The 23,123-nt window shown below is 40.3% G+C and overlaps 1 protein-coding gene across 2 annotated transcripts; it reads left to right on the top strand.

Annotated features, from left to right (window-relative positions):
- Positions 1–3,011: 3,011 nt before the first annotated feature.
- clstn3 (calsyntenin 3) lies at positions 3,012–22,327 on the top strand. 2 transcript variants are annotated; one of them, XM_053494911.1, is made up of 19 exons: positions 3,012–3,288; positions 4,466–4,532; positions 5,962–6,084; positions 7,773–7,983; positions 8,175–8,383; positions 9,480–9,629; positions 10,622–10,807; positions 10,945–11,232; positions 14,235–14,347; positions 15,984–16,143; positions 16,552–16,611; positions 17,107–17,255; positions 17,487–17,635; positions 18,952–19,178; positions 19,455–19,616; positions 19,962–20,107; positions 20,208–20,343; positions 20,465–20,649; positions 20,743–22,327. In XM_053494911.1, exons 2-19 carry the CDS (start codon positions 4,466–4,468, stop codon positions 20,890–20,892), a joined length of 2,871 nt encoding a protein of 956 aa, XP_053350886.1. In that variant the 5' UTR covers positions 3,012–3,288; the 3' UTR covers positions 20,893–22,327. The 2 variants fall into 2 exon arrangements, with proteins under 2 accessions (XP_053350886.1, XP_053350885.1); XM_053494910.1 differs by having other exon boundaries at positions 3,012–3,323.
- Positions 22,328–23,123: the final 796 nt, after the last annotated feature.

Genomic DNA, 23,123 nt, shown 5'->3' with positions numbered 1-23,123 from the left:
TAAAAATGAGTACATACCATAACTCTGTAATATGTAGTTGCTGAAGTTGCAGTTGCAATTCAATTGTATGTTTGTATAGTGCAGCAAAAAAGTATTTGCCCTCTTCCTGCTTTTCATTTATTTTGCATATTTGTCGCACTTAAATGAGTTGGATCATCAAACAAGTGTTACATAATGTTATATAATATTACACAAAGATAACATGGTTAAATACAATGATGATTTCATTTATTAAGGGGGGAAAAAAGCTGTCCAAACATTCTTTGGCAATAGCAATCAAGCATTTCAGGATTTTTTGGTAGAGCACAGAATTCATGGTTCCATCAATTATGTCAAGTTGTCCAGGTCCTAAAGCAGCCCCAGACCCTCACACAATCACCACTATGTTTGACCATTGGTATGGAATGCTCTGTTAGGTTTATACCAAATTTAATGGGACAGACCCCTTCCAAAAAGTTCAACTATTGTCTCATCAGTCCACAGAATATTTGCCCAAACATCTAATCAACATGTTTTTTGGCAAATGTGAGACGAGCCATTGTGTCCTCTATGGTCAACGGGTGCTTTCGCATTGGAAATCTCCCATGGATGCTAATTTTGCCCAGTCTCTTACTTATGGTTGAATCATGAACATTGACCTTAACTAAGGCAAGTGAGGTCTTGAGTTCTTTAGATATTGTTTTGTAACATTAACACCGCTGCAAGATGAGCTGATCACCAACTATATACCAGTAAACTGGTGACAGGATCATGGGCAGTACAACTTACCCTACCTTACTTTTTTGAGGTCACAAATGGTTCTATAAGCTTATCACTGCATATAATACTTTCTATGGTTGTGTATATGACAAATAAACATTTTAATATGATTTGATTCAATTTTGGCACCCAAGGCTCACCCATGCTTACAGGGACCAAAGCCAATGCTGGCCATGAATCACCCAGCACCAGAACACACAGTGCACCACAGACTGCCACGCAGACAAAAAGCCCAAGGTCACTGACCTGGCCTTTAAACTCCCCAGATTTCAATCAGATCAAGCACCCATAGTATGCGCCAAGCAAGTCTGATCCACCCCACAACCCACAGCACCTTAAGGATCTACTGGATTCCCAGCAGATCAAAGGATTTACAGCAGCTACCCAGAGGCCCTGAGGAGCCACACACTGAGGGCCCAGACCTGCCCTGGTGCCACAAAGGGAACCCAAAACCTAGGTTGCTTTAATGTTGCGTTTAATGTTATGGCTAATTGGTGTACAACAAAGAGCAGCACAAACAGGATAAGTATCAACATTCTGAGGTAGTTGTGTTGAAGTCTTAACATGAGTAGTGAAACGCTAAATTAATATACCTGAGAGTGGTTTACATGCAACGTGTAAAGGCGTTTCAGGCTTCATGACAGTTGGTTTAAGGTGTTTGTGGTTATCCCCTATGTTTTGATCTGTAAACGGTGACCAAAAATACAGTAGATGATCTATTTTTCTTTTGGAAAGATTTTTTTCCTATCCACCCTTCCCTAAATACCATACTTGTTTGCATTTTTGTGTGTTGTCATAAAAATAAACATTTACATGTAGTTCTTTGGTTTTCTTTTAAAAGAAAATGCATTACGTGCTCAGACATTAGACTGACATCGCCTATGATGCCCACTCCTGGGGACATCAACAAATGTCTCACCTTTTATGCTCTTCTTTTTGTAAACAATTCATCACTGTGAATTTTAAATTGGTTAGAGATAAGCAGTAGAGACTACAGTAACGTCATGTCTGATGTCCTTATTTCTTAGCATGATGTAGATACACACTTGAGAGCTTAAGCACCAAACTACCAAATGTTTTTACTTTTATATTCTTAACGATTATTCATTCATGAGCCCTGGAGCTTATCCGAGGAGACTTTGGGCACAAGGCGGTGTACACCCTGGATGGGGTGCCAATCTATCAAGGAGCAAACATGCTATGGGGTTATTTGGGAATGCCAATTATCCTAACCTGCATGTCTTTGGACTGTGGGAGAAAACCAGAGTACCTGAAGGAAACCCATCAAGCACAAGGAGTACATGCAAACTCCACAGAGGCAGGATTCGAACACTCAACCCAGGAGGTGTGAGGCAATAGTGCTACCCAGTTTGATAAAAGATCTTTCTGTGCTTCTTGGGTTTACTCTGGGTACTCAGATTTCCTTCCACAGTTCAAAGACATGCAGATCACGGGCAATTTGGGAATGTCAATCACCCTAGCATGTGAATGAGAGTATGCATTTGTGTGTTTGCCATGCAATGGACTGGCCCCCAGTCCAGGGTGTAGCCCACCTCATGCCTTAAGTCTCCTGTATACAGGATAAAGCTGCATAGATGATGAGTGAATGAGTAAGTAAATAAGAACATGAAATTGATCGAGGGTGCATTTGTAACCCTCTATGACTGTAATTAATAATTTAGCTGACTCTGTACCTCTCAGAGGTTGAGACCAGTAAATGAGACACTGCGCCCAGGTTCTGGACATTTCAGTGTGTTCCCTACTTTAACACAGCCACTCAGAGAGGGCTATTCATTAGCATATAGGTGTGTTAGAGCAGGGGGAAAAACACCAAAGCACTAAAGCGTTCACGATCAGGGTTAGTACTGTAATAAATTCAGCCCTTTTACTATAAGGTGCGTTAGTGTGCTGTTTGGAGCACGGTCTGTGTCTCTAGCGTAAAAACTAATAAGCTATGACGTCATTTTGCAGTCTGGTCTAATGGGGTCGAGAGACGGAAGGGGGGCGGGACAATGTGTGTGTGGGGGGGTAATCTTCAGCTGTCAATCATAGCGTAGAGGAGAAGGAAGTGGGAATTGGGATGGGTGATAAGGATTGGGCTTTCCTTAACACCCAGTGAGGTGAAATTATTCCGGGGGGAGACAGAAGAGAGGTGCGCGCGCGCGTGTGTGTGTGTGTGAGAGAGAGAGAGAGAGACGCAGTGTGGGCGTGGCTTGAAAATAACTCTAGTGGGAGGGGCGGGGTGGCGGCGCTCTTATATCGCTCAGACAGTTTTCTCGTACCGAGCCGTAGTGACACGAATAGACACGAGTGCCGGTGACGTGCGCACCTTTTAAAAACGTCCCAATTTTCACGCGTTATTCTAAGGCTTCGGTACATTTCCTGGGGCTGTTCGAGGTCGGTGTGTCCGCACCTGTTAAGCCTGCGTGTGTGTGAGAGTGTGTGCGCGCGCGCGTGTGTGTGTGTGTGTAAGACGGAGAGGCTGAGGAGGAGGAGGAGGCTGTCTCGGGTACCGACTCTCACCTCACGGTAACGTCGCATCTCCTATCATTCTCGAATAGCAGGTATTTTTTAAATAATTATTTATTTATTTATATATATTTTTTAAAACCCGTTCCTTTTTTCTTTCTTTCTTCCTTTTTTTATCCTGTCCGGTCAACTGTATGTTGCTTTAGAGTTGCTCTCTATATACAAAAAAATCGATGAGTGAGGAAATGTCGCATATGTAAGCAACGCTACAGCGCTACACATTTTCCTCGAGCTATAACACAGTAACGTTCTCTCGCTCAGGTAAAACACCGACTGCTTTGAAGATACACAGGCTACACACACACGCGCGCGCGCACACACACAAACACACACACACACCATTCTGGTATCACTTGGAAGCTGTTTATATCCGTACACGACGTACAAAATGGCCAGGACTAGCTATATCAGCTCTCGGCCTCGTCCAGGACCCGCATAACCGTGCGCGGGGAACGGGAGACACCACACACACACACACACACACACACACCATGGTGGATGTTTTCACCTGAGCAGGAGTCTGCACTTTCAGCACAACCTTTAATAAGATTTTAACGTTATCTATTAAAGATGCAGGTGTGGCCGAGAGTTTTCTATAGAGATATGTATGAGAGGAAGCCCTTGAGATTAACTCGATGTAGAGGTTAAGGCCAGTTCATCATCTGTAGTAAATGATGTAATGTTGAATGATAAACAGCACTAACACACTTAATGCACACATGCTACACATCTGTTTAACATCATGCCTGCTTATGCATCAGAAGCTGTTAATAATAATAATTCGTATTATTATAGTTTATAATAGTAGTAATAATAATATAGTAATAGATCACTCCAACCTGGATTTTTTTTATTTTATTTTTTTACATTAAAGCATCCAAAGTTTGTGCATTTGTACATTTTTGTGGAACAACTCCAGCTCCAGCATTGTGCTAGTGTTGAGTAATCGATTGTGCTACTTTATTTAAAGCTAGTAACTGAGTGCTAATAAAATGCACGTTTAACCAGGACGAGACCCCGGTGTGTGTGTGTGTGATGCAGGCGCAGATGGATCTCTCTCTCTCTCTCTCTCTCTCTGTACTCGCACTCCTCTGTCCGTGCTCTTGCCTTTATACTTCTCTGCTTCATGTCAGTTTAATGCATGTCTTCTTCCATGTCCCCTCCCTTCCTCCCTCAGATGGCCGGAATGAGTTTCCTCTCCTTTCTCCTCTTTTGCTTGACTGCCGTTGCCCATGGCAACAAAGGTCAGTGGCCTCCATCCTTTTGCATGTTGATTATGAGCAATGTGAATAATGACAGCTGTCCCGGAGAATGATGACATGATGACAAAAAGTAAAAAAATATAAACGAAAAGGCATCCCCAAAAATGTGTCATCTTGTGCCCGCTGTCACCCTTGACCCCTTGAATGTATCACATGCACTGTATCTGTTTTAAACAGCATTAAGTTTTTAATGTGTCATTGATATATGGGCCGTGGACGTTATGAGCAGGGTAATGAATAGGCCGGTCGATTAGTAACACTAGGAAGTTCCACTACTAGAGATTTCAATTGGATGAATAGACAACTGAATATCGTGAAACGCAAACAAGGTGAAATTCCTGCAGTGTAGTGCTGTTTTACAGTGTTGTGACTGTGTGACTGCTGGTGATGTAAAAGATGTAAAAGCTAACAAAAGACAGAGAAGAACGTAACACATGTTTTGTTTATTTTCTTCTCTGTTTACAAGAAAAATATAGAGAGAGATTGCTGTAGGGAGTGGTGGAGTGAGCCAGTGTGGACAAGAACAGCTGGAAATTCAAATCTCAATCTGTAATCGGTAGAGTAATCCAAAAGCCTGATGCTCAGATTAATGCTACGGGGAAGAAAGGCAGAGGGAGCGGTAGAGAGAAAAGCCAGAAGAGAATCAGAGTTGAAGCACAGTGTGTTTGTCTGAGTGGTCAGCAGTTGCACATGATAAATCCTCACACTCTCCTGGAAGAGCAGAATGCTAAATCATGCTGCGAATATGCAGAATATGGGTTCTGATTATGCTGTGTGTGCTGCCATCTTGAATAGTGCATTACAGCAATGCAAATTTGGTTCATAAAATATTGCCATCCTCACCCAGTTTGATTTATTTTTTTGCCCTGAGAGAACGATATTAGTGAAGAGTTGTGATTTGTGAGCGATACCTCAGGCAAGAAAATTTAACATACTCATTGTGGCGTTCAATTGGTATAGGTTTCACAGGACATGTTTCTTTGCAGTCTTTCAGCCAGCTAGCGTGTTCATGAATCTGTAGCTGCAGGTGTAGAGGAGCATTGATATATATTGATGTTTGTTCTCAGAGGGAAGTGCTTTTCAGAGGGAAATCACAATGAGATGTTCAATCTGTTTGACTGATAAACCCCATTGTGGGATGAAAGAAACACATTTGTGTGTCTGTGTTCCAGTTCATGTACTGTTTGTGTATAGGTTAGTTGCATGTTTGCATGTGTGTCTGTATACTTTTGGGGGATTACATGTATGTGTACTGTATATGAAACAGAGACTTACTAATGGCTATGAGTTTATTTCTATGAGCCCAGTTATGTGTCCAGGTCTTGAGGAAATGTCTCTTTTACATCCATAAATACAAAATATTTTAAATGCTTTCATGCTCTTGCATTGTCTCTTTTTTAATTCTTCTCAGCAAATAAACACAAGCCATGGATCGAGACAGAGTATCAGGGTATTGTCATGGAGAACGACAACACCGTCCTGCTGAACCCACCACTGTTTGCCCTGGATAAAGATGCACCTCTTCACTATGCAGGTAATGAACACAAGCGTCACCTCAGCAAAATGTTATAGCCAACCATTATTAATGTTAAGCCACCATTTGACTCTTGAGCGCCTTACCCTTAAACTTTGTAAATAAATTTTTATTCATGTAACCCTTAACTGGCAACTTGGTATCCCTCCACCATTAACTTTGTAATGCTTATCTGTCAATTCTGTAATTTGTAACCTTCAGCTCTGTAATCATTAACTGTCAGCTCTGTAATTTATTCTTGTCAGCTGTGTAATCTTTATCTGTCAGCTCTCCAATCCTTATTAATTGGGTGTAATTGTTTCTCATTGGCTCCATAACCTTTAACCGTCAGCTCTGTAATTCTTTCTTGTTAGCTACGCAGTCTTAATCCCTTCAGCTCTGTAATCCTTATTTATTAGGTCTGTTATCATTTTTTTAAAGCTCTGTAATCGTTTCTTGACAGCTCTTAAATCTTAACCTGTCAACTCTGTAATCTTTAACTGTCAGTTCTGTAATTCTTTCTTATCAGCTAATCTTTATCTATCAGGTCTGTAATCCTTATTAATCAGTTCTGTAATTCTTTCCTGTTGGCTCCATAATCTTTATCCATCAGATTTGTAATCTTTAACCGTCAGCTCTGTCATCCTTTCTCATCAACTCTGTAATCCTTACTTGTCAGCTCTGTAATCTTAAATGTCACCTCTGTAATCTCTACCTATCAGCTCTGTAATCCTTATCTGTCAACTCTGTAATCCCATCTTGTGACCTCTGTAATCCTTTCTCCTCAGCTCTATAATTTGTAACTGTCAGCTTTGTAATCCTTTCTCGTACACTCTATAATCTTTAACCATCAGCTCTGTAGTCCTTTCTCTTCCGCTCTGCTTCCGCTAGTTTTTATCCGTCAGCTCTGTAATCGTTTCTCGTAATCTTTAACTGTCAGCTCTGTAATCTTTATCCATCAGCTCTGTAGTCCGTAACCGTCAGCTTTGTAACCTTTATCTGTAACCGTTATCTGTCAGTTATATAATATTAATCTTCAGATCTGTAACCTTTGCCTATCAGCTCTGTAACTTTTAAATTAAATAAAATAAGACATAAAGTAAATGTCTTATCTCGTATACCACAGTAATAACTGCACTCAATAACTGCTGCTACTCCATTGCACTGTCATTACTTGTGTACACACAGGTTGAGTTTATAAACAAGATTAGTGTTGATTTATCACGGGGGCAGTTTGGAGTAAAGGGCTGTTGGTTTAGTGCAGCAGGAAGTAATTACACACCAGTGTTTACACAAATTACATAAAATTATGGAAGGATAAAGCGTGCCTGGCCTGCTCTCTCCACAGGCTGACTTAGCTTCTACAGAGACATGTTCATGCACGACTGAACTTTTAAGGCTTCCGGAGGTAGCATCACACTTGCAGCATGGTTTCTGATGCTGTGAACCTATAGTGGGGAGGAATGCCAGGTTTAGATTTTTTCCTTTTAATTTTTATATAATAATAATAATAATAATAATATTAATATTAATAATGGTGTGCGATATTGGAATATTGTGTGTGGCATTTAAAGACTGAAGAAGAATGAAGAACTCTTTCTTTTTCCAGACCGCACCCTTATTTTATTTTCATTTGCCCTTCCAGTCTGTCTTTCCTTTGGTTATTTTATATCTGTTTATCAGTGCTCTATCGCTCTCTCTCACTTTAGGGGAGATTTGTGGGTTCCGAGTGCACAATGGTCCAGGCGGCTCTGGTTCAGCTCAGTTCGAGGCCGTGGTGTTGGACCGCTCCACCGGCGAAGGCCTTGTTCGCTCCAAAGAGCCACTAGATTGCGAGAGCCAAAGGGAGCACAGCTTTACCATCCAGGCCTACGACTGCGGAGAGGGTCCTGATGGCACCAACAGCAAGAAATCACACAAGTAAGAGAAACTCTGTCCTTCAGAGGAAAGATATTGTTTTGCATCAAGGTATCATTTTGTAAATGTGTACAACAAATGTGTTTTAGTGGTGTAATATTCTGTAATATATAATTTTTCTCTGTCTCTAACTTCTCCCTTCTCTATTTCTCCATCTCAATGCCTCAATGTGTTTCTATTTCGGCATCTGACAGGGCCACAGTACATGTGCGTGTGAACGACGTGAACGAGTTCTCCCCCGTGTTTGTTGAGCATCGTTACGAGGCGTCCGTCCCTGAAGGTCGTCTTTTTGATCGCATCGTGCGTGTGGAAGCTCTGGATGCTGACTGCTCACCTCAGTACAGCCAGATCTGCTTCTATGACATCATCACACCCAACGTCCCATTTGCAATCGACAATGACGGTGAGACCCAAGCTCCTATGGCTTCAGTCCTTTTCTGTATTTTTTGCACGTAAAGCTTTGAAGATGGATGACCAACTTTTCCCTGTTCCCATTTCATCTTATCTCTATCAGTACATTTTATAATAGACCACATTATGGTGTGCAATTTATTATACAAGACAGTTATGTTTATGAAATATTCAGTATAGCATATGCATTAGTGTATATTTTGTTGAATGAATTCCTGGAGGCTATCATTACTCATCTCTTTTCTTTCATCCTTCCATCCAGTTTTTGTCATACCAAAGCCCTTTTTTTGTGCTATCTTAGTAAGTAACTGATGTAGATGTGATTAGTAGCTCTGGTTTTGTATCTTTATCCTGAAGCAAGATGAAGAATTATGATTCACTTTGATATCAATTCAGTGCAGAAGAGAACCTCGCTCATAGACTCAATGACAAACCCAGAAGATCAATAGCTGACATTTTGTAATTTGATAAGAGCCAAGAGAGAAGGAAGCGAGCATGGAAGGCAGGTTGACCATGTGAGAGGAGAGAGAGAGAATATAAGAGGGTCATGGGAAGGTGACAGAGAGAGAGTAAGAAAGGCTAGTATTTTTACTGATGACCTTGCAGATTTCTGCGCCGGGCTGTGTGGGGTTCGACTGGTAATTTGGGTCAGACTAAACCAGGCACCACTGGGTGAATGCCCTTGCAGTGTGTTTCCATGGCTGTGTAACACACTTTCTGTTTCTTTTGTGTTTTTTTGCCATTTTTCTCCCAGTATGCCCCATCTCTGCTTTTATTTGCCTTTCTCATTTTTTTAAGAAGTGTTAGTTTATGTACCTTTTCAGAAATCTTTTATTTGATTACATAATTGTACTTTATGTATCTAGAACTATTCAGCCCTTTTTGCTAGTAAATTCCATATCTTAGGTTCTTTACTTCCATTTATAGATCTCTGCTGATGCAGCTTTTCTTTTGTTGCTTACATTGTTGGAATAATGTTTTAATAAAGTACCTGCTGATTTTTGCCTCTTTGTTACATTCTTCGCTTGTCAGCGGGTGAATACCTCTGTCTCTCTCTCTCTCTCTCTCTCTCTCTCTCTTTCTCTCAGGAAACATTAAGAACACTGAACCTTTAGACTCCAAGAAGCAGCGTGTTCACAGCTTCTGGGTGACTGCATTTGACTGCGGGAAGAATCGAGCTCAGGCTGATGCCCAGGTCGTAGTTACTGTAAAACCTTCTTGCAAGCCCGGCTGGATTGGTACGAAGCTTAATTTTTCACCAAGCATTTTTTTTCCTGCTATGTCACTGCTGTGTATGTGGATACTGAATATTGCAACTATTCACTGTACTGTATTAATCTATAGGCTATCTTAATATAACAAACAAATTAATTATGCTCCGTTTATTAACACTGCCATAAAGGCATTTTTTCTTGAGTTAAATTTTTACCCATTTGGTTTGAACTCTGGCTGTTAAAAGGAAAAATAAAAATTAAATAAAATTTTATTCAAAAGAAAAGTTATAGAGAAAGAGAGTGAGAGAGAGAAAGAGAGTACTTTATTGATCCCTAAGGGAAATTGCAAAAGCAACCAGTTCACAGATTATTTAACAACATACAAGCAACAATGTAAAAAAGAATATTAAGTCTAGGTTAAAATAAAAAATCACAGAAGAGAAAAGGGTAAAACTATAAAAGTAAAACAATATGATACACTGTTTATAATAGTGCAGTCAGGTGGAATTTTTAAAAACTGCACATTAAGGTGCATTAATGAGGTAAAAACCAAAATCCTCATAATGATAGACACTGATCTTGTTATTATTGTTTGTCCGACACGTCCCAGGATGCTCGATGGGATTGAGATCTGGGAAATCTGAAGGCTCTATTAACAACCTTGAACTTTTTGCTACTGTTACTGTTGCTCCCTGCTACTGGTTCTAATACCGTGCTTTTGTGGCCAGCATTGGGGTTTAACATTGGCTTTTTTGTGAGCTCGGACAGGCCAGCCCCCCAGGCATTGATGAGCCTTGGGCATCTGTCATTCTGTCATTGGTTTACTAGTATATATTTTTTATCAATGATATTTAATATATATTTATAATATTTCTGAGTGGGAATGACCAGAAGCTGATTTTTTTTCCTTTTCTTAAACAAATTGAGTTAGTTCTATTTATTGGCATCTATTTACAGCAAATTACCTGTTCTTTTCTGTATAATGCAGTTGTATTTGCAATATATGTGTTTCTCAGGCTGGTCGAAGCGAGTTGAGTACACACCTGGGTCCGGCAGCATCCCCCTCTTCCCCAGCCTGCGGCTGGAGACATGTGAGGAGACGGTGTGGAATATCCAGGCCACTGTGGAGCTTCAGACTGGCCATATTGGGAAAGGCTGTGACCGTGATAGTTACTCTGACCGCTCAGTCAGGAGGCTCTGTGGTGTGTCTTCTTACCTCAGACTCAGTAGCTAAAAATACATTTTTGTTTTCCATTCGTGTGCGATATTACTGGCACTAACATTATAATATTATTTTTACAGATTTTGTTGCAATAACATAAATCACATTTTCACCCAGGTGCTGTAAGAGGTGAGGTCGACTTGCTCCCACCTCCGTCCCCCGCTGCAAACTGGACGGCTGCACTGCCCACCCTTCCCTCTTCTGACTCGTCCCTGGTATTTTCTTTCAACGGCTCCACCCACGTTGCCGTGGTTCCCGACTCTGTAACTTCAGCAGTGCCAGGAGATCACTTCACCCTCCAGCTGTGGATGCGGAGGGGCGGGGCCAACATTCAGCCGCCGGCCAATCAGGCAAGAGGAGCGCGTAAAGAAGAAGAAACAATTGTGTGCAGCATTGTGAAAAATGGTAAGTTATATTGCTAATCACTTTATCTTTCTCATTGTCTACTGAGTCATTTTTAATGTGTGTGTAGATAATGACCAACTCCAGATTTATGGACACCAGTGCTAAAAATCAACATTATATGGAAAAACATATTTTGTCAAACCTGTTAATTATTGAATTTAGGTGTTTCAATCAGCTCCCTTATCCCCAGTGAAGGGCAATCTTATTGTTTCAGCATATTAAGACATCATGGACAATGCCATGCTTCCAACTTTGTGGCAACAGTTTGGGGAAGGCCTTTTTGTATTCCAACATGATGGTTCTGTAGTGCACAAAGCAAGGACTATAAAGTTATGGTTTGATGAGTTCAGTGTGGAAGAACTTGACTGGCCCGCACACAGAGCCCTGACATCAACCCCATTGTGCACCTTTGGGATGAACTGGAACAGAGATTGTGAGCCAGCCCTTCTGTATGTCAGTGTCTGACCTCATAAATGCTCTACAGAATGAATGGGCACGAATTTCCACAGAAACACTCCAAAATCTCTCCAAGAAGAGTGGAAGCTGGTATAGCTGCAACAGTGGAACCAACTCCATATTGTATGAAGTATATGTATTTGGATACAATGTAATGTACAGGTTTGTCCATATAGTCTGTTTTAGAAAAACAAGTAACACAAGCAATATTTTATTGTATCCTGGCCTAATGTAAATAATATGTTTAGTTAAAACACTATGAAGATTCTGTTTCTTTTTTTAACACAGTATTAAAACAATGCTTTCATAAAAATTGGCTCAGGTGAGGGTTAAATTTGGGTATAAATTATGCTCAGTGAACATTTTATTAGGAAACCATTATACTAACATTGGGTAACGCATCCCATTGCTCTCAAAAGACCATCAGTGTTCTGTACATGGATTTCACTAGATGTTGGAAATATTCCTTTGAGATTCAGGGCTATGTTGATTACATCACATAATTCCTGCAGATTTTTTTCAAATGCACTTTCATGCTGTGCCTCTCTCCTGTTCCACCACATCTCGAAGCTGTTCTACTGTGAGATTCAAATGCGAGGATTTAAAATCACTGTAATGTTCATGAAACCGGTTTGGAATGATTTTTGCATGGTGCATGGTCATGCTGGAAGTAGCCACTGGAAGTTATGGCCATGTCGAGCAACAATACTCAAACAGGCTATGGCATTCAGTAACGATTGATTTGTATTAACAAACCAAGACAACATGTCCCATACCATCACACCACCTCCATCAACCTGATGCTGTACAAAAGGTGGGTCGAATCCATGGATTCATGCTGCTGTTTCAAATTCTGACCCTATCATCTGTGTGCCTCAGCGGAAATCACGGTTCAACAGACCAGACTACAGATTTCCAGTCTTCGGCTGCTGTCCAATTTGGGGGATTCTGTGCTCACTGCAGCCTCGGCTTTCTCTCCTTGTCTGGCAGAAGTAGAACCCTACACAGTCATCTGCTGTTGTAGCCCATCCGCCTCAAGCTTTGAAGCCTTGTACATTCTGAGATGCTTTTCTATTCACCACAAATTGTACAGAGTAACCATAGCCTTTCTGTCAGCTCGAACCAGTCTGGTCATTCTCTGCTGACCTTTCTCATCAACAAGGCATTTTTGTCTGCAGAGCTGCCAATCACCGGAAGCATTTTTATCTTTATTGCACCATTCTGAGTAAACTCTCGAGATGTGTGAAAATGTGTGCGAAAATCTCAGCATGTACTTAAGCCAGCTTGTCTGGAACCAACTCTCATGTCATGGTCAAAATCACCAAGATGACATTTTCTCCCATTCTGTTAGCTGAGGTGAGCATTACCCGAATCTACTGGCCTGTATCTGCATGATTTTACGGATTGCACCGCTGCCACACAATTGGCTGGTTAGATAATTACATAAATGTATAGGTATAGTAAAGTGTTCCTCATAAAGTGTTCATCGAGTATATATTTAAAATCTGTTTATCATATTAGTGCAGCTGAATTATCCATGTTATATGCTTAATGTAGCAGTTTCCAAATAATAAATCTACCAAACACTGACATTACAGTGTTTGCCAACCAGAAAATTAATATTTGATGAACAACTTTTTTTATATATATTTTCAATTTGTGCACGTGGACTGCTGCTTTCCTTCAGATGACAGGATTTAAATTGCTTTTTCAAAACACAGGCAAGCTACAGTATAAATCAGACTTGAAGCTTCAGTGAATAAGCCAACAGCACAGTCATCGGCATAGCTTTGTTTGTTTTGTTTTTATTCTTTTTTGCAATCACACATCATACAGGTTCATTTGGTCTCCTGCAACACAACACAATTCCAGTTGTAGTTGTGATGCATAGTCAAGCTCAGGTGCCGCATCAGGTATTTCTGGGCTACAGTTAAGAAGGGAAAATGCAATCCTTGAAAAAGCTTTGTTGACATGGACTTGGGATCAAACCATTTTCAGACTTGGCCTTTATACAGTATAACGTGGCAATGTTGGTTTGTTAAAGGCAATATAAGTAGGGTGCGGAGATTATTCTACACATACAGTAGTTGCTTATTCTCTCGAATTCTGGAGTTGACACTTTTCTATGCATCCTTTGTACAACTTTTCTTTCTTCCATATTCATGCCATACAATGCTTTCTGATATTGTGTTAGCTTTGTTATCCATGATGCTTGAGAAATGGCTTATCCAGCTAAAGTGCTGTTCTCCTCCCACCATTACTAAGCTGAGTCACAAGAAAGAGTCATGGATTAAGCTTTCTTTCTCCTTTTCTCTCTCTCTCTTCCTCTCTTTTTCTCTCTCTCTCTCAGACACATACACGCACGCACATTCAAGGTGCTATGGAAATGATTATCTGAAAGGACGTGCCTTCTTTCTTCCCAGATTACTGTTACAGTACCTGCTTGTGCAAAACTGAATACAGAATGGCATAAAATGAAGTGTGAAGTCGGATACTAATGAGTAACTATTGTGTCTATATTTGTATGTGTGTGTTCTTATTAACAGATGACTCCTACTCACACTACTCTCTGTCAGTGCATGGCTGCCGCCTGTCTCTTTTTTACTGGCCGGATGTCTCAGCAGCACGGCCTGTTAAATTTCTCTGGAAGCTTGAGCAGGTAAATTGTGTAAATGCATATGGAACATAAAAACCATTCAGTTATACTAAATAATAGTTTTGTATTTAAATTCTTTGGTCAACTTGTGATTAGTTTATTAATATGAAATACATGGGTTGTAGAGAGTTGGATGACGGTTGTCATGTAGATGTAATCACGTCCACCTAGACTCACTTTGATAGCATCACGTTGAGATAATTTTAAACGAATGACCCAAACAATGTTGCAGATACATCCTCAGAACAACTAAAAGAATAGTTAACCTCTATTTGGAGCATTTATGCTGAGTAACATCCACAACGTCCCGTGTTTCCTACACATAGAGTATACTTTGGTGGAGCCCAGGTACATTTGCCCATCGTTTTTTAAACCTGTCAGGGAGAATAATGCCATCCGTGGACAGTTCCTCTCGCACAACCCTCCTGTACCTGTTTATTCTGCTACTGCAAGAGTGGTGTAATGAATGGCAGTAAATGCAGCGGATGCCAGCTGCCATAAAAAGAATTAAAAGTTGGTCTGACATGCTCTGCAGGGAAACACGATTTCGCAAGATAAACAGGCTCTTTTTAATAATAATAATAATAATAATAATAATAAAAACAGAAAGTTAAACCCTCAAACCTCAAGTGGCACGATCCGTGCGGCAAAACAGCACTGGACAATAACAAATTTGTTTAACAAAAAAAAAAAAAAGGTTAAACTTGGGATTGGGATTGCATTTGGGGTTTCTGCTATGTCATATGGAACAAAAGATCTTTTACAACGTGTACATTTTACTGCTACTAGAATACAGGAATAATGTCACAAAATACATATTTTATTCATTAGCATAAAGCAACCATAAAAAAACACATGCGAACTAATAAATCTATGCTATTTCTTTGCCTATGTGACCTTTTTTTTTTTTCGCTTAGTCATGTTTGTGTAGTTCGTATAGTATATATAATATATATCATCATATTGCCTTGAAAAAAGGATGTGTCAATTCTGATACTTATTTACATTTATTAAAACATGCTAATGTAAAAAATGGATACAATGCTCTGTGTTTACAGTGTTTAGTTTGAATTTTTTTTACCTCGCCTTACCCTACACATATGGGTAGATACTGTATTTCAGACCTGTGGGAAACAATGACATCCGACCACATCCACGGTCCCTTAAGTTTCCAACATGGTTTAGAATTCCGATCAGAAATTGGGAGGGGCACAGCAGCTTCCGGCACACAGCCGGTGTATCTCATGTCATGCGTCTCTCATGTTGTAATGTTACCTCTCTGTTTGATTTTTTTTTTCGAAAAGGAAAATGCATTATGTCTATTTTTACAGAACAGATCTAAAATGTTAAGATTTTTATCTTAACACATCATTTTTTCCCTCTTTTCCCTGGTTTACAATTGAATATTTTGGTAAACTGCTGTTGTCCTTATGGCGCTCTTTATGTACGCGTAACAAAATCAGGTAGTACAGTGGTGAGCACTCCGTTCTCCCACTACAGGGACTGGAGTTTGAGTCATGCCTAGGCCATCGGTTTGGTATTAATGTCTGTGTACTATGTACGCGTGGTGGAAGGTACATATAAATTTGCTATGGGATATACAAGAACCAGGATGACCTTTGCCATGTTTTCTCCACAGGTTTGTGATAGCGAATGGCATCACTTGTCTCTTAGTGTGCAGTTTCCCTCCGTCACACTGTATGTAGATGGCGTGACCTTTGATCCTGCACTCATTCATGACAATGGTGCCATCCCTAACCCTGTCCCGCATCAGAAGCTGGTGATTGGAGCATGTTGGGGTAGGTGCACTAAAGCCACTGTTAAGTAAACTGCAAGATGCAAACAGTGTTTGTGTGTGTGTGTGTGTGTGTGTGTGTGTGTGTCAGCCGCTGCTGAAGAGAAAAAAAAAAGCATCCAGTTAGAAACATTTGTTCCGGTAGCAGCAGCTTGGTGACAGCTTGGTTTTATCTTCTGTTTAATTGCAGTGTGTGTGCATTTCTCTTCGATATTAAAATCATTTGATTGATTTATTATTCAGCAAAATAGAAAAACAGGTGTGTGTGCAGGCATACGAGTAAATGTTTGCTAGGCAGATGCCCAGTCAGGCTTTTATTCTCCTGCTGTTCTCCTTTTCTATCCTGCAACGTGTGTTAATTGGAATTAATTCTATTAAAAAATTGTCTTTCTCCTGTCTTTCCTTTTCTCAGAGCCTGAAAACAAGCAGAAAGATATTCTCAACAACAGCATCCCAGAAGGCAAGGACACCAGTGAGTGATGAGCTCTTCAGCTGAGAACATTGTGTGTGTGTGTGTGTGTGTGTGAGTGGGAATCATGGTGGGCGAAAACTGATCAGCAACACAGGCCATCCGGCCATCGCTAATTTTAGTGCTTATAATACAGTAAGACATGATTAGATATGGTTTTGAGTCTGAGCCAGAGAAATATGTGATAAATGTGAATATTACAAATGTAGGTTACACAGATTATAGTATTACAGTATGAAATGAGACTCTTGGCCTTAGTTATAATTTTTTGCAATTTATATTTTATGGCAGTCATGTTATACTGTACATCTTCATGGTGAAGATACCTGGTTTTGCTCCTGTAATACAAAAATAAATTAGATTAGATAAAGATTAAATCCATGATGTTTAAACCAATGTTTAAATCTGTGGCCAATAATAAGTTTCAATATTAATATAACACTCTGTGTTTTTAATTATAAGTAATTATGTTTTCTACTGTCTCCTCAAAAACTGTAGGGAGGTTTGTTGGTGGTTACCGTGGCTTGTTGTCAGGTGTAACAGTGCGTCCAGGAAGTGTGGAGCCTCACAGCGTGGTGGAGTGTCTGTATGCCTGCAGGGAGGGTCTGGATTTTGGCGACCTCGAGAGTCTTGGCTCTGGCATGAAGGTATTATGACTGAACAGTATAACCACTTTGCTCTCCCACTGTTCTCTTTCTCTATATATTTAAGTCCAAATTCTTTACATGGGATCTCAGGACAAAGCAGGTTACATGAAACAGGGTGGGAATGGCTCATACTGTATTTTATAAAAATTGTAATGAAATAAGGCCAAGTTTCCTTAACTGTACCACAGAAGGACTACGTTCCACTTCATGACAAAGCTCATGTCTCCTCAGGTTCATGTAAACCCCAGTCAGTCAGTGCTGGTGCTGGAGGGTGACGACATCGAGAGCTTCAACCGAGCGGTTCAGCAAGTGACCTACAGAAACTCTCTGCGATTTGCCACACCCGGAGTGCGCCCTCTCAAACTCAGTACATCCCTCAGGTACACATTGAAGTATGTTACAGAAAGTTCAGAGTTTAACTGTATCATACAGTACAGTACTGTGCAAAAGTACTGGGTCTGGATCCTGTTAGGTGGCACGGTATGGAGAGCCGCACCACGAGATGTTTTACTGTGTAAGAGCCCTAACACAGGGCTTCAGAGGGGGTGGATGAAACAGGAGGCTGCGAGAGTGCTTATGAAAAGCCCGGGAGAACCTTTTCTTTATACCTGACCCGCTTCAAGAGGAATGTTGTTTGTTTGTTAAGCCACATAATGTCCTTTGTATCATTCTAGAATAAACCATGTAACTTATGTGTGAAATGTGGAATAATGAACTCACACTCTAAAAAAAGAAGCAAGAAAACTGATCTGTTTAAAGACTGGACAAGGACGGATATAGGGTGTTAGATTTACTGTAATCCATCTTAAAAAAAGCAGCGATTTGGAAGTTGATATTCGGTAGTGGGGTGTGCAGGGTTCAAAAGCTACTAGTTATAGCCCTGTTCATACCTGGCATTAACCTGGGTCTCAAGTGAATCCATTATCTCTGTGTCTGAAGTGAACATTTGCGATGGTATTTTATACATCATTTCCGCATTAAGGCTTTCACACACTTATTCCATCAGTCTTTTGATGCTTTGTCCCGCTGGCCATAATATCCTACTAATCATAGCTCCAGTACCTGCATGGGCGGATTTCAAACATCGGTCTTCTATCAAAACTTATAAATGAATAAGAGCTGAGACAAATAAAGAAGTTTAAAAAACCAACCACTTTCTTCTGCTGGTGTAGCACCACCTTAATCAGTTAGCCCAGTGGCAGACAGCATGATTTTTTTAAACAGGTTTGCAATTATTATGTGTTTTCTGGCTCGGGTAATCGTGCAGTCGATTTGGCGGTCCTTTGTCGCTGTTTGGAATGCATTTAGATGCTTTTGAGTTCACGCAACAACTATAATGCGGCCATATGGTTACCAGAACACGTCTGAGTGTGATTTGAGTGATGGGATCTTGAAAACACATTTGACCCGTGTACTAAGCGCCGTCCCCTTGTGACTGAGTTACACAGGTTGCATGTTAATGCTAGGGGTGTGAACGGAGCGTGAAAGCAGAATAAGAAAATCCTTGTGAAATCCTTTATACATGAAGCAGAATTATCAGCTTGAATACATCAATTCACAATATGATGTAAGTGGTTTCAATTTACTTTAATGTCAGATTGGCGTGGCAATAGATTAAATATTTGTTTTTGGGTTGGATTGACCTACTTACTTTAAATCATACATCAGTGTACCCTCTCTTACCCTTTTTGCACAGGTGCTTTAGTGAGGAAGGCTGTCTCTCTCTGCGGCAGCTGGAAGGTTATTTGGTAGTGCTCCAGCCTGATGCTCCTCAGATCTCTCTCTCAGGCGTTGGACCTCACCTGGCTCGCCCTGCTCCTGAGTTCGAGGCTACGCATGGAGTGCCTCTCTTTCCTGAGCTCCGCATCGTCTGTTCCCTCTCTCATGCCGTGAACACTGCCGTCCAGGACATGGAAGGGGGGGGTGAGGCAACTCAGCATTCGCAAAATTCCCCACAAAACACTAAACACTTTCGCTTAACCATTCATTTAAACACCTCATGAGAAAACCCAGGCCTACAGTATGTACTTACTGTAAGAGTGTCACGGAAACTCTATGTCCTTTATCATCTTTACTGTCTCTTTGCTTTCCTTGTGGCTGTGGTGGATATTTCAATCAATATATGACATAAAGAGCTTTGTGTCTTGTGGTTTTCATTTTATTTATGCTAATTGTGTGCACTGTCTGCATCTCAATCAGCTCTCATGTCAGACGCAGTGGCCCACACGCTGGATGGCTGTGAGGTCCAGCCATTGGGGGAGGAGCTTAACCCAGAGAAGGAGGAGCTTTTAGTTGACATGGAGGCACTGAAAGAGAAAGGACTGGATATCATCAACACAACAGCCTATATCGCTATCACTGGTAATTCCCATATATATAGTTTCTAAAAAGTTTGGTTCAAAGTCAAGAGTTTAAACACACTTACTTATTCAAGAATTTAATATACTTTTACACAATGTAGAACTATACTGAAATACTGAAGACATCAAATCTATAAAATTATATTTATGGAATTAGACAGCGGTATAGATACTTTGCTGCTTAAAGTGCAATAAAGTGTTACAAAAGGTATGTCAAGCTCTATGAAATCAGGTTTTATGAAAAAAAATTATAAATAATTACTGCAGGTGTGTAAACATATTCAGTCTTTACAAAGTGCATTTTTATGTTTTCGCTTTCTTTTAAATTCATCCTTTTTATTTCCAGGAGCGGAGTCTATCTCAGTCTATGAGGACATCCTGCGTTCTGTTCGTTACCGTTTAGCTAAAGGCTCTGCACGTTTCGAGAGGAGATTCAGGTTGTCCTGTTCAGAAATGAACGGACGGTACACCAGTAACGAACTCACACTGGAGGTACAAAAAACACTGTTTGAAAATGTTCAAATATCAAATTGCAATTTATATATAATTATATAAAATGTAAATTTCCTACTTTGTTCTTTTTTTATCCTAGGTAAATTTCCTGCACTCTTTGGACAGCCTATATCACCCATCACACCTTTTGGCGTCTCAGCAGCAGTTTCTCCATCCGTCTCATCACACAGGAGAGCTCAGTGGACATACGCTGCCGAACCCACATCGCAACTCTGGTACACAGTGACTCATCAAAAAATCACCTACATAACACGCACTGCAGTGCGCAACAGTCAGGAAACCGAGTGCCCACACTGCACAATGTCTGAAATTTCCCAATTTTCCCTTCTCCTTCAGTGGTTCCCGGGGCTGCCACTGTCATCATTATGGTGTGCGTGGGCTTCTTGGTTGTCATGGTAATCCTTGGCGTGTTCCGCATCCGTTCCATCCATCGCCGTGGAGAGGGAGCAAGAGGAGCCGGCAAAGAGAGCAGCAACCAATGGGATGATTCAGCCCTTACTATTATCGTCAACCCCATGGAGGTGAGTGCGACAAGGAGCTTTAAATTTACTGAGTAATTAAACTGGTCTGTTGTGTAATCGATGTATGCCTTCATCCTTGTCAAACCCCGTCAGTCCTACGAGAACCGCATGGGCATTGCTGCAGATACGGAGGGGGAAGGCGACGATGAAGAGGAAGTGGTTGAATCGCCCGATGACTCAGCTGATGACCAGCGAATCATCATTAAAAAGGAGGGAAGAGATTCCGCCCCCCGTCGCTACTGAGTCAAGTGTATAAACAGCCACACTCACGAAATCTAAAAAAAAAATTATAAAGCCCACAAACATGAAACATAAGAATCACACCCTTACATATATTCACACAGCATAAATGTATTTGTATCAGGCTTTGTGAATGCATTGTCTCTGGAATGTATGCTCACACACACAAACACACACACACACACACACACACACACACAAACTGAAAAATACCAACATCCATGCAATGCACAGTGCATAGCATTTCACTCCAATGTCCAGTGCTTAGTTCATATCTCACTCAAGACTCTATAATGTATGGCACAACAATGTACTTAACTTCAGTGAATGTGATCATTGCACTGTATCAAACACCGGGTATTATTACTGACGAATGTAAGCTATGTGATTTTCATTACTGTAGAAATCAGTCATTTGCTGTCAGTACAGTGAAGTTAAGGTTACAAGTTAATCATGTTTTTACAGCACCACAGCCATAGTGTGGCTCTTGTCCTTTACATGATGTACAGTATAATTCACAAGTTCATCTTTTCTTTCTATTCTCAAAACATTCCTGTACAAATATACTGTTTTAGATAAAGAGTGTGTGGATATTAATATAAGCTATATGCAGGTTACCAGTCCTTTTCTCTCAGCAAGGACAAGGAACGAATTACATTCATATTGTAAGTCTGTGGTGCAGCACTACACAGCTCATCCGGGGCAGTTTGATTGTCTTTAAATGTATAGAAATACAAATTACTACTTCTACTATTATTATTATTATTTTTTGTTAGTTCCATTGTTCTGATCCATATTTAGTCTTTGCACTTTGAGATGGGCTAGCTGTTATTTTCTATTTCTATTTATCGCTATAATGATTACAAATGTTAACAGTATATAGTGAGGATTATGATGATGAAGATAATATCGATAATGATAATGGTCATGATCGGCTTGATGAGTGTCTATTTATTTGTGTGTCTAATTGTGTAATTTAAAATTTGTAAACATTTGAATCTCAGTAAAGCAGAAGCCACATTACATTTAAATTCAAACTCTTTCACTGCTCATAAGACCTTTCCACTGTCACCTTCATCTGTATTACTTACAGTCTTTAATTCTGCTGCTGCTGCTCTTTGTTTTCTGAAAATGCAGTCATGTCTTTTTCCCAACTCTTCTCTCCCTACACTGTTTCGCTCACATCATCTCCTGTGTGTTTACTCTGTCTGTGTCAGTGTACAGTGCAAATCCTGTCTCTTAATAAAAGCCTGTTGTTTTTCAATGTGATATGAAGAATGGATCAAATTGCATTTATTATATGCCATTACTATGGTCACTAATGGAACATTTAACTGTATGATGCAGTAACACTGATTATCAACTGGTTGTTATTTAAAAACAAATTACCTGAAGAGGACATTATGTTGAAAGTTCATAATAAAAAATAATTGGATGATGTCGGAGAAGTGTTGGGAATGAATAAAATTCTACACAATACATTCATCTGTCACTTTATTAACATGTTATGAGATGGCATGAAATATTTGCTGCAGATTTGTTCTGTGCGTTCACAAAGGAGTGGTATAACATTCAGTCTTTTGACCAGAGAGGCTAGTTAAGTACACAACCAACTAGTGTCATGTTCACGGAACAAGCTTGATATGGCGTGCTTGTGACGTCATGCATTATCATGCTAGTCGTGCCAATTATAAAGGAATACACTGCAGCCAGAAAAGGATGCATGTGATCAACAACAAAACAACATGAAGCTTAAAGAGGTTGTGGTATTCAAGCAGTGCTTAATTGCAGAGTGTGACAAGAAACCATTCCCTTCTCCATTACACCACCTCCACCTGGCTGGACTTTTAACACAAATCCTGACCTTACCACCTATGTTCCTCAGCAAAAATCGTGTGCCCACTGTAGCCTCATTCCTTTAAAAAATATTTTGGCCGACTGAAGTGAAACCTTGTGGTCTTCTAATGTGCCCCTTAGGATTGACATGTTGTGCAATTAATATGCTTTTCTCCTTATCATGGCTGTAAAGACTGATTAATTGTTTTCCCTGTTTGAGGACAGCGTTTCGACTTCCTGTCAGCTTAAACCAAAATGACCATTTCTTTTCTGAACATTTATTTTCCTTCTCTGTTGGGTGTGCTTTATTTATTTGCACAACTCAGTGTAATCATTAGAGACTGCTGTTCATTAAAATCCCAGGGGATCAGCAATTTCTGAAACTCTAATACCAGACC

This window comes from Clarias gariepinus, chromosome 4 (genome assembly GCF_024256425.1).
Source record: "Clarias gariepinus isolate MV-2021 ecotype Netherlands chromosome 4, CGAR_prim_01v2, whole genome shotgun sequence".
Taxonomy (NCBI): Eukaryota; Metazoa; Chordata; class Actinopteri; order Siluriformes; family Clariidae; genus Clarias; species Clarias gariepinus.
The sequence above is the reverse complement of the archived record's forward strand: the minus strand, read 5'-3'. Positions and strand labels throughout refer to the sequence as shown.